General features: G+C 37.0%; 1 protein-coding gene across 1 annotated transcript; it reads right to left on the bottom strand.

Moving 5' to 3' along the window:
* Positions 1-29: 29 nt before the first annotated feature.
* Positions 30-7,565, bottom strand: LOC126846412 (cGMP-dependent protein kinase, isozyme 1-like). Its single transcript, XM_050585781.1, has 14 exons — positions 7,217-7,565; positions 5,240-5,388; positions 5,026-5,168; positions 4,656-4,793; positions 4,388-4,557; positions 3,942-4,044; positions 3,714-3,855; positions 3,543-3,640; positions 3,222-3,453; positions 2,181-2,412; positions 1,902-2,068; positions 535-720; positions 408-474; positions 30-333 (listed from the first exon to the last, which is right to left on the bottom strand). The coding sequence occupies exons 1-14, from the start codon at positions 7,400-7,402 to the stop codon at positions 238-240; spliced, it is 2,109 nt and encodes a 702-aa protein (XP_050441738.1). The 5' UTR covers positions 7,403-7,565; the 3' UTR covers positions 30-237.
* Positions 7,566-10,235: the final 2,670 nt, after the last annotated feature.

The following is a 10,235-nucleotide window of genomic DNA, read 5'->3' as shown; positions in this document are numbered from 1 at the left end:
ATACTAATAACTAATTATTATTTGGAAGACTTTTATTAATAAAAAAAAACTCTTTTAAAAAATATAATATAATCGTGTATAAGAAAAATAAAACGCTAGCCAAGACGAAACTGCCCGCTGTTGTGGTCATAACTGTGAATGAAATTGATTGACTATTCCTCAAATGCTAAATACATTTTCGTTAACAAACGGACGGATTGGCTGTGACTTGAGTTAACTTTTACCACTGAAGGTGTGTCAGAATTCTAAATCCCAGCCGGACAGCTCGTCGGGCGCCATGTCCGCGTCGTCAGGGTATGCATCAAAATTGGATATGTCTAGCGGGCTATTTATCTACAAATGGGTGTGCAATATTACTTCCACTATAATTATAAGAATAGCAAACATTTTGTAAAATGGCTACTCACCTGTGGCACAATAGGCGGTACTATGGTCTTATTCCTTAAACCTGTCCAGTCAAAACCTTGAAACCATCTAAAAATAAGTGATTATTAAAACTGTCTACCAGCAATAAAATCCCATAAATATCATTACTCGTGTCTCCTGACGTCCTGTATGCCTCCTTTTTGGTATCCCAACCTCTCTGTTGGGTCGCTCCGGCACAACTGTTTAATAAGACCCTGAGCCGATCTATTAATCTGTCTTGGAAAGTTTACGGCTGCCATACCTTTCAATATTGAGTTGTAGATTTTCATTGGCTCGTCGCCAGTAAACGGCGGTCTAAACAACAGTTCAATAACGATTTACATTTAAAGATGGTCATAATGCAGATGTCCGGATGAAGTTACAGGCAAAAACCACATTTTACTCGTAACTAAATTTTTTTTTCTAATCGAATATTGTTTTCTTAAACCAACAATCATCTCACAGACATACGTATATATATATTTTTTTTTTTTTAAAAAGTTTAGATTAAATTTGTTTTTGACCGAGTAACTCTATCCAAAACTTAAAAAATAGATTTTATTTTTTAAATGTGTAAAATGATTGTCAAGTTCAGAAAATTGTTGAGGGGCTTGCATTGGTAATTTGTAAGCGCCGACACTGCCCTTATACTTTCGTCAGTATTTGAAGAGTGGTGTTAAAATTTTCCCTTTCGGCCTGAAAAATATCTAGTGACGGGCCTGAGTCCTGACTAGGGGCTTCAGTACCCCCCCCCCCCTCCTGAAATTAGTTCCTATTTGTGCTACTGGATTATATTTTGGAAAAACACAGATAAACAATTATTATTGTATACACATAAACGTCGTGTTGCCAGAGTCAATACAGTCGACGGATTAGTATTTCTACCTTATTATAGCTTTGTGTTACATTAATTATTCTCTTAAAAAAAAAACTTATTCTCTTGATAGTAGGGTATTCCTGTTTCCTGGGCAGACCAGTTGTTCCGTCTACGGTAGAAGGGACCCTACGGTAACTGTAAGTTGTGTTATGACGATAGTTACCTATAGTTTCGCAACTATCGAAACTTTTAGTACGTTGGAAAACATTAGTCGGTTAGATGTCTAAAATCTTAACCATGATCTGTGGCATGGTGAAACTGTACATTTCGTTGCTATAAACATATAGCGCCAAAACAACTTAACAGCAAATAAATTTCGTCTTGTAACATTTCACAATTTAGGATAGCATAATAGTTCACAATCAAACTGTCAAACCCTAAAAAAACAATTGGTCCACTGAATGATGGAACTTAATTTTTTTTTTGGCATTAAAAAACAAAAATAATGGAGTTTAAAAAATTATAAATTATTGTTTTTTCTTGAAATAATGAATTTGCGGGTTAACAAGCTGTTCTGACGCCTCATATGTAACTACGATTTTGGGTAGAGCTTTAAAAACATTTGTCCAAATAAATAATAATCCTTGTAACAAGGTTATCGTGAACAAATAGTCCTTACATGCCGGCCAATAGCTCGTAAACGAGTATTCCCAGTGCCCAGAAGTCTACCGCTCGGTCGTGGCCTTTGTTAAGTACGATTTCGGGTGCCACGTATTCCGGCGTGCCGCAAAAAGTCCAAGTCTTCTTGCCGCGCGGTTGCAGCCGTTTGGCGAAGCCGAAGTCTACCTGCAAAACGGGTACACTGTAAACGTATTGTGTTGTAAAACGCTACAGCCAAATTTCACCAAACGTTGTTCGACATTTAACACAATACAGTTGCTATGTGTTATACACTGACCAGTTTGACGAACCCCTCGCGGTCCAACAACAGGTTTTCCGGTTTCAGGTCCCTGTAGATCACGTCGGTGTCGTGTAAGTAGTCGAGTGCTTCAAGCACACAGGCGGCCACGAAGCAAGCGGCGTTGTCGTCGAAGCACCTGCGGTCCCGAAGTAACGACCAGATCTCGCCGCCTAGACATGCTTCCATCAGCATGTAAACGTACTTGTCGTCTTTGTACGTGCGGTATAGTCTAGAAAAAGAAAAAAAAACTATAATAATTTAAGACCCCGCATGATATTTTAGTGGGTTCTAGTGTTCCGGCCAGTTTTGAAACACAGCTCGGGCGATTTAGTAAATGTATAAAATATATTGAAAGAAGTGTTCAACATAGGGAAAGAAAATAATATACTATAGATGTACAAAATATTAGATAGGTAGGCGAAAAGCCAAAATTTTGGCTCGCTTTTCAGAGAGACAACGGCTTGCATATAATATAAGAAAAACTGAGATCTAAGGTATGGAATTAATAACTACGAATCGAACAAGTAGAAAACACAATACATATACAACACATACAATCCGTGGCGAAACCCTTTCAAACCGGAAAATAAAATATTGAGAGATATTGTTTTTAACATTTGTTCAGAATCTTAAAGAAATTACTTTCTGCGATGAAACGTTTTTTTTCCATTCATGTTTTTTAGAGAGAATATTAATAATATTATGGTATCGACAAACTTGTAACTCGAAGAACGTGATATGTATCGTGAATGTCTAAACACGGTTTGTATATTTGTTTGATAATTTTCGGATATATCCATGATGTCATTAGCTGTTAGTCAACTGAATAAATGAAAATTGCAAATGGAGAAAGGGAAGAGCAAAATGTAAAGAATGCCAAAGGAAACAAGAGATGCTCTCAGTACAGACACGACAGCGGACAGTAGAACGGTAGTGACTATTACTCAGAAGATGTACCCTGCAATAGGTTCGAAACTTCAACTAACTAATGACAGCGCGAATGGTTGGAGTCTTTTGTAAATTATAATCGTTTCTCACTTTCCGATGAATGGACTGGAACACGATTCTAAAATTGTCTTCTCGTTGTAAACGTGCTCTTGTTGTTGCATATCAACTATGTGCTGTTTTTTTAGCTTCTTCATGGCATACGACCGGTCTCTGTCCAGCTTCAAGCACACCAGATCCACGCGACCGAACCCGCCAACGCCAATGGTGGCGACCGTCTCGAAGTCTGTAAGTTCTACGCGGAATAATTCCGGATAGAATAATTCTAAAAAGTCAAACCGATTAAAATACCTAACAATGTTGGTATAATATTTCAATGACATCCGTCGTCACTGAACGTAAGTGTTGACTTACTGTCTGCACTCCCCGTCGACAAAGGTTTGGTGGACGGTCGCTCTGAATATTTTTTATTTCTCAACTCTTCCAAGTTGCCGATAAAATGTATGAACGGCCTGTCAAATAACATGGTTTTTTTAATCGTTAGAAACACAATATTTAATCGGTACGGAAAAAAACCGTTTTTACTCTCTATCCAGCGTTAGGCATTCTGCTCCCGGATGCGTGGCCACGACGTTTGCCGTCCTCTTGTCCTCTTTGAGTAGCGCCACTTCACCGAAAAACTCACCCTGTTCCAGCACGCCGAACTCTTCTTCTTCTTCGTCGTCACCTAAAACAGGACCGACGGCGCATCGTTTAGGCAATTCGCGCGCGTCTTACAGTTTTAACAAACACCTACGGGCACCTATTACTTGCCTTTATTGCGTTTCGTGACTTTCACCCGGCCTTCGCTCAATATGTAGAATTTGTCTCCCATAGTGTCTTGTTTTATTATGTAGTGCCCTTCCGGATAGAATTCCTGTCAACAATATCGGTACGATATTACACTGACATCAGAGTTTCATCTGGGCTTGTTTCAATATACACATATATAATACTATATTTATGGGCTTTACGCAAGAAGTTCGTAATGTGAAAAATGACATAGTAAAAATATGAGATCTATCTAATATCCAACTGAGAGGACGAAATCTAGCTGGAAATCCATCACGTGTTTTTCCATCTCTTCTCGTTTACCAAACATTTGGATATTATCTTAGATTATGATTAACAATACTATTATGATGAACCTAAGCCTACGGCGTACCTCGTCATCCCCAAGTCTAGAATTGTAAACACTAAACAAAGCAATAGGTACCTACCTCCTTAAGTACGTCGGCGATTTTCCATAGAATTTCCTCGTCGAGGTCTTTCATCAACGGTACGCTTTTCAAAAAGCCCACTCTCTCGTCGAACCTTTTCATCGCCGACGTCTTCATGATTTTCTGATAGGCCACTCGTTCCAACGTCCACACCTTGGCGTCTTGAGCGGCTGCAAAAATCACACACACACACACCGTGGTATATCATTCGACATATACCTCATAATGGCTAGGTCGTTTAGATTGATTAATGAAAAACGCGGATTACCTTTGACAGAAGCGGTTCGCGGGCAGTTATAGAGGATGGCCAATTCGCCGAACACCTCGCCGGGCCATATGTAATCCACCACCCGTCCACTCTGGATGACGTCCAACTTCCCTTCGTCGGCCACATACAGACAGCATCCTGTATGCAAGAACGTCAGTTTAGTTGAGTTGGCAAAACATATTTAAACCCCCCCCCCCATCCATAGGGGACCCCGACAAAATTGTTTTGGTATTTACTCAAAATATGAATTTTGCGGGATTGTTACCGGATTCGCGCACACTTATAAAAACTCAACTGGCTCAACTCTGGCTCATTCAGACACCTCACACAGCACGTTGACACTTACGCTACAATACTTGATCTCACTTACCAGGTTCGCCTTTTTTGATGATGTACGACCCGGCGTCGAAATCCTTGGGGTACATGACGTCCACGATTTCGGACATCTGAGCGGTATTCAAGTTTTTCAAAAACGGATTCTTGCATAACGCCGTCTTGATCAAGTGCTTGGACCTGCCGAAAAATTATTATTGTTACTATTATCAACGGCATTGGCTGCGGACACGGTTAATTTGCTCGCGTACTTGATGGATTTGGTCTGTTTGGGCAGCGTCAGAGGTACCTCCACCAGACTGGAACATTCTCCCGAAACGCCTTTCTTCTTGTCCACGCGGTTAGGGATCGACAGGCCGGCCGGGACGTTTTGATTGAAAACCGATTGCTCGATCATGTTCTATACACGCAAACACACACACACACAGAGTAAAAATTACAAGCAAATAATATTACTCTACAATGATGACGAATATTATCTCTAGTTTTTTTTTTTATTATATTGTTCTTATCGTCGGCCAACCGGCGATATTTTATTCATTTGTTTTTAATCTCGACGTTTGGTCGTTTTAAATGGGTCACACATATGCACAGGATGTCATTGCGCGTCCGCCTATCGTCGAAAGTAATTATTAATGGTGCTCGTTTCGCACCTGCTGCTGGAACGCTCTACGGATACGGCGATAAGGGACAATGTTAACTGTTTTCCAACTTCTTTACCACATTATCCCTAAAGGTGTTTTATATTTCGCATCTGTAGCCGATGTATGCATGATATAAATTATAATATTTCCAATAAATATTTGGCTTTTATCCGTAGTCCGTGGGTAGTATTATCCGCATTACTGGCATCATACGAGTCGGGACGGACGATAAAAAAATACTCGAAAGGTTAAATACAACCAAAAAATTAATTTAATCGATCGGTCATTTTTTTAAGATATTTACACAATACAGATAAACACATACGTCATGTTTAATACCGGTAAATATATATTATTGTAAATAACATAAAAACCTACGAAAGCGTAGGTAATACTTACAATTGAATTAAAAGTTAACTTCTTGTGGTCACAAATTACATGTATAAAAATAACCTTGGTAGTGACTTCGAGGCAAAAAGTCATCGGTCGAATAAAATAAAAACGTCAGGTCGTTAATTTCGACGGTAAAGGTAGTTTATTTTAGTTTGTATTTTGAGGTCAATCGATTTTGGATGCAACGAGAAAATATTAATATTATAATATTTTGTACCGCACTATTATACAATATACTTGAAAAACCCGCCTTCGCTCGTGTGAAAAGTGCGTTAAATTATGATTTAAACAATTATTATTAATTATAAATTATAATTTATGTTTTTTTAAGTTTACATGTTTTTACTTATATGCATAGAATTAGGCAACCGAAGTTTTTTTTATTAAGGGGCCTCTACACTAGCATTTATTAAGGCGCATTGTATAGGCAATTTTCCGCTAAAACTTAACATTAAGTTAAAATATTTAAATATCTAAATTTTTAAACATACATATTACCATAGGGAAGATGTATCTATTTTGATCATTTTTTTCAACTTTTATAACGCCTATAGGATCTATTTTTGTACAAAAACACATGTTTCTACTTCAAACGTACTGTCTTTAAGAATACATCGATTTAAGTTTTTAAAAAACATTTGAATCCTTCGCAACATTTTTAAGGCATCGGTCATGGTACAATTTTAAAATTATTTTCAGTTAGTTAATTATTTCAATAAAAAAAATTGAAATTTTTAACTTTTTGCAACTAAAGTAATCAATTAACTGAAAATTATTTTAAAATTGTGCCACGACTGATGCCTTGAAAATGTTTTGAAGAACTCAAATATTTTTTCAAAACTTAAATCGGAGTAATCTCAGTACGTTTGAATTAGACTGAGTTGTTTTCGACCAAAAATATGCAGGTGTAGAGGTGCCTCTTAATTAATAAACTATAGAATTACTATTGTTATTGTTGTAGGCTATCTATCACGTTATGTGCCTTCCCCTTACTAAAAATGGGGAAAAGATAAACGCTATAACATCCCGAGAGGGAGGAGAGTACTTGCAACGACTCTGTGAAAAAAAATTATGAAATTATTCAATTGCTTCGCCATAAAAACTAGAACATAAAACGAGTCTGTTCTTCTATATAATATATAAGGATTAACATGAACGGGTTTTCTTTGTTTACCAAGTGTTGGTACTCACGCGAATTTCGTCCACGGCCTGACCGAGGTGGTCAATCCGGGAATCCTTATCTCTCATAGACACTTTTAGGTGTTGCACGTCTTCTTCCAGTTTTTCCATGGTGCCGCCGCGACCGTTGTCGGTGGCCAAACGACCGCCACCGCCACTGCCAGCAATCGAGTTACCCATGAGCAGCACGTGGATCATGGCTCAACCTGCTCTACATGTCTCCGTGCGAGCGCTACGGCCGACGTCGATCGCCACCGCCGCCGCCGTCACCCTCCGTTCGGGTACACAGGTAAAGACACAAACAAATGTATCGGCCACACGCACTGGGCTCTACCGTTTGACATGCGGGCGGTGTATAACCCACTAATTATTATTATCGTCGTCGTCTCCCCTATGTTGTTTCGGTGCCGTGCCACCGTAGGTCCGATGTGGTTATCGACGGGTCACGGACCGCCTACGGGTGCCGCCAAACTTTGTGTGTACACACAGCGTGGCCACCACTATATACACAATATGCAAATACTACACGTTTGTATTTGCACGTTATCGCCGCCGTCGTAGGTAACCGACAGAGCGACCGCCGTCACCGTCACCGCGATTGAAGGCCCTTATTGTGCTGATTATTATGTCTTGGAATGAAAATTGAAATCGCCGCAAACGTACGGTTTTGTGGACGATAAGTCATAAATTATTGTTATCTGCACGTTTTAAGGGGAACGGAAAGCGTCAATTTTTTTTACAAAAAAAGACTAAAACGCAAAGTCATTTTCTGAAGTGTCTACCGAACCGATTTCAAAAATGTGTTTACTTTGTTATATAGTTGTAACATGTTTTCTATGGCCGATTTTTTATTTTTGTTTTCAAAAAAACTATATAAGCATTTATATTTTTACTTTTTATAGTTTTTTTCTACGAAAGTAATTTTTTATTAAACTTTTGCTATAACTCGGAGAAAAATAGATTTAAAAGTATCATAACTGGAAAAACCTAATATTTTTTCACCATAAAATTAGTCGGCATATTAAAAATGGCTAGTAGATACATTTTTCGTCAACTATTGCCCATCCTTTGCCCCGTAGTAAAAAGCACTTTTCGTTCCCCTTAAGTCGAGGACCGCACAATGCCCATGTTTAAGGAGTAAAGTATAGTCAATTTTTTACAAAATCTTAACTCAACGGTTAAACTGTGATGTGTAATTATTAGTAGTTAGGACTCTTTTTTATGGTAGTTAAATTATTTTTCGGACTATCATAGCATCCTTGACAGCGATAAGTTTAGGTTTTTGGTTTTTTAAACAGCTAATTTTTAGATTTTAAATTTAGTTATTGAAAAAAACCGACGACAGACACTAGAATTTCAACTCTACAATCATTAGGTGTACCGAGCTACATAGTTTGGCGTTGACCGTGTTTTACTTCTAAACTTTAGGGGTATAGCGTCCCCTTAACCGCTGGACTCGACGAATTTCTTATTTGATTCGTCCGGAACTGTTTGATGGTTATAACAATAATAATAATATTACAATTGTGCATAAAAAATAAATTGGTATCGGTGCCTTTGTTCTTGTTGTTTTTGAATAACATTTACCTCCCAAATACCTATTTTATAGTGCATACCTAGACAGAAAGACTGTCAAAAGTCATTTTTATTAACTATTACACCTACTATCGATGTTGAATCAACTACAATAACATGGGTGCGCGTAAAAAGGGGAATAATTCAACAGTTGTACAAACTTTTTAAGAAAGGGAAAATAAGTTTTAGAAGACACGTTAGATCGTGTCATTACGATAGGATAAATCGTTGGCTTACAAGTGAAATACATAATATAAAAGTCAATAATCAAGATATGACTTAACGGGTCTAAAGATTAAAACATTTTAGACCACCACAAAAACCAATCAACTACCAATATGAATCATACATTTCAACAAATCCATAAAAATAATTGACAAAATAGCTGTTATAAGTTAAAAAAAAAGACTTCTATCTTATTGAGTTGAATTTACTCTTTCTGCATGTAACCCATTTTGCACAAAATATTGTCTTAACCCCTTTTTCACGAGCACCCACGAATTTATTTTTATTATGACTTGTGAAGTAGGAGTATCTTAATTAACTCTATGGTAGGAATGAAAAAATATGGTCAATATGTGTGAATAGCAAATTTCAATAAAGTATGATTGACTTTGTCGGTAAAATCGACAATACAATTTATCGACAAACGCGTGTGGCTATTTTTAATATTTTTTCTACAATTTTAAATATAACCGCATGTCATAATTTAATGTTGAACTAGCGGTCTAAAAATAATGTAATAATTGTACAGCCATTAGTCGTGGTGAAAGAAGGTAGGGCGGCCGAGTAGGTATGCGCATGGCAATAATAATAGGTACAATTTAACTTTACAAACCGCATTTTACTTGGCACAACCAAGTACCGACTTGAACACAATACTATTTTTGCTAGACAGAAATAACATAGGTACGCCATAATGTACGTTTGGTCAATATCTTCGGGTTCATTACGCTTATAAAAAGAATTAAAAAAAAAAAACAAATGTTTAACCCTGAACTTGGCATTGTATCTTTAAATACATATATATTTTATACATGTATAACTTTCTATGGTCAACCTAAAAAGTACTATTATTTTAATTATTTTTGCTATTTAATAATAATTATCCCTTGCCAAGTTAAAGGTTAACTGGTAGTGTTTACAGAAAATTCACAATTGAAAATACCTGCATAATACCAATAGCAGTTTCAAAAGAATATATTATCGAAACATCTGTTTGGAAAAAAACCTAAAATACTAAATAGTATGAGAATATTGTCAACTTTTGATTTTGTTAAGACTTTTGATGTTTTTTTACAATATAACATCAACTATCAAGTTATGTTGATAGGTGCTTTACATTATAGCGAAAAACAGAATTTTTATCACGTGTCTGATAGCCCTACCGACTATCGTATGGCGAGCCAAATAAAATTGATTTTTATTACTTAAAACCCAATTTAAAAGACACAAT

This window comes from Adelges cooleyi, unplaced genomic scaffold (genome assembly GCF_023614345.1).
Source record: "Adelges cooleyi isolate 19-005CV unplaced genomic scaffold, UGA_ACOO_1.1 ACOO_flye_CR_arks_rails_tigmint_CR_PRNA_9, whole genome shotgun sequence".
NCBI classification, from domain to species: Eukaryota; Metazoa; Arthropoda; class Insecta; order Hemiptera; family Adelgidae; genus Adelges; species Adelges cooleyi.
The sequence above is the reverse complement of the archived record's forward strand: the minus strand, read 5'-3'. Positions and strand labels throughout refer to the sequence as shown.

Excerpts from the sequence above, each read along its gene's own strand:
- LOC126846412 (XM_050585781.1), bottom strand. The coding sequence starts at position 7,402 with ATGATCCACGTGCTGCTCATGGGTAACTCGATTGCTGGCAGTGGCGGT. Across the intron at positions 3,454-3,542 it reads GTCGACGGGGAGTGCAGACA|AATTATTCTATCCGGAATTA; the intron begins GTAAGTCAACAC and ends TTGACTTTTTAG. Across the intron at positions 475-534 it reads CAGGACGTCAGGAGACACGA|ATGGTTTCAAGGTTTTGACT; the intron begins GTAATGATATTT and ends ACTTATTTTTAG.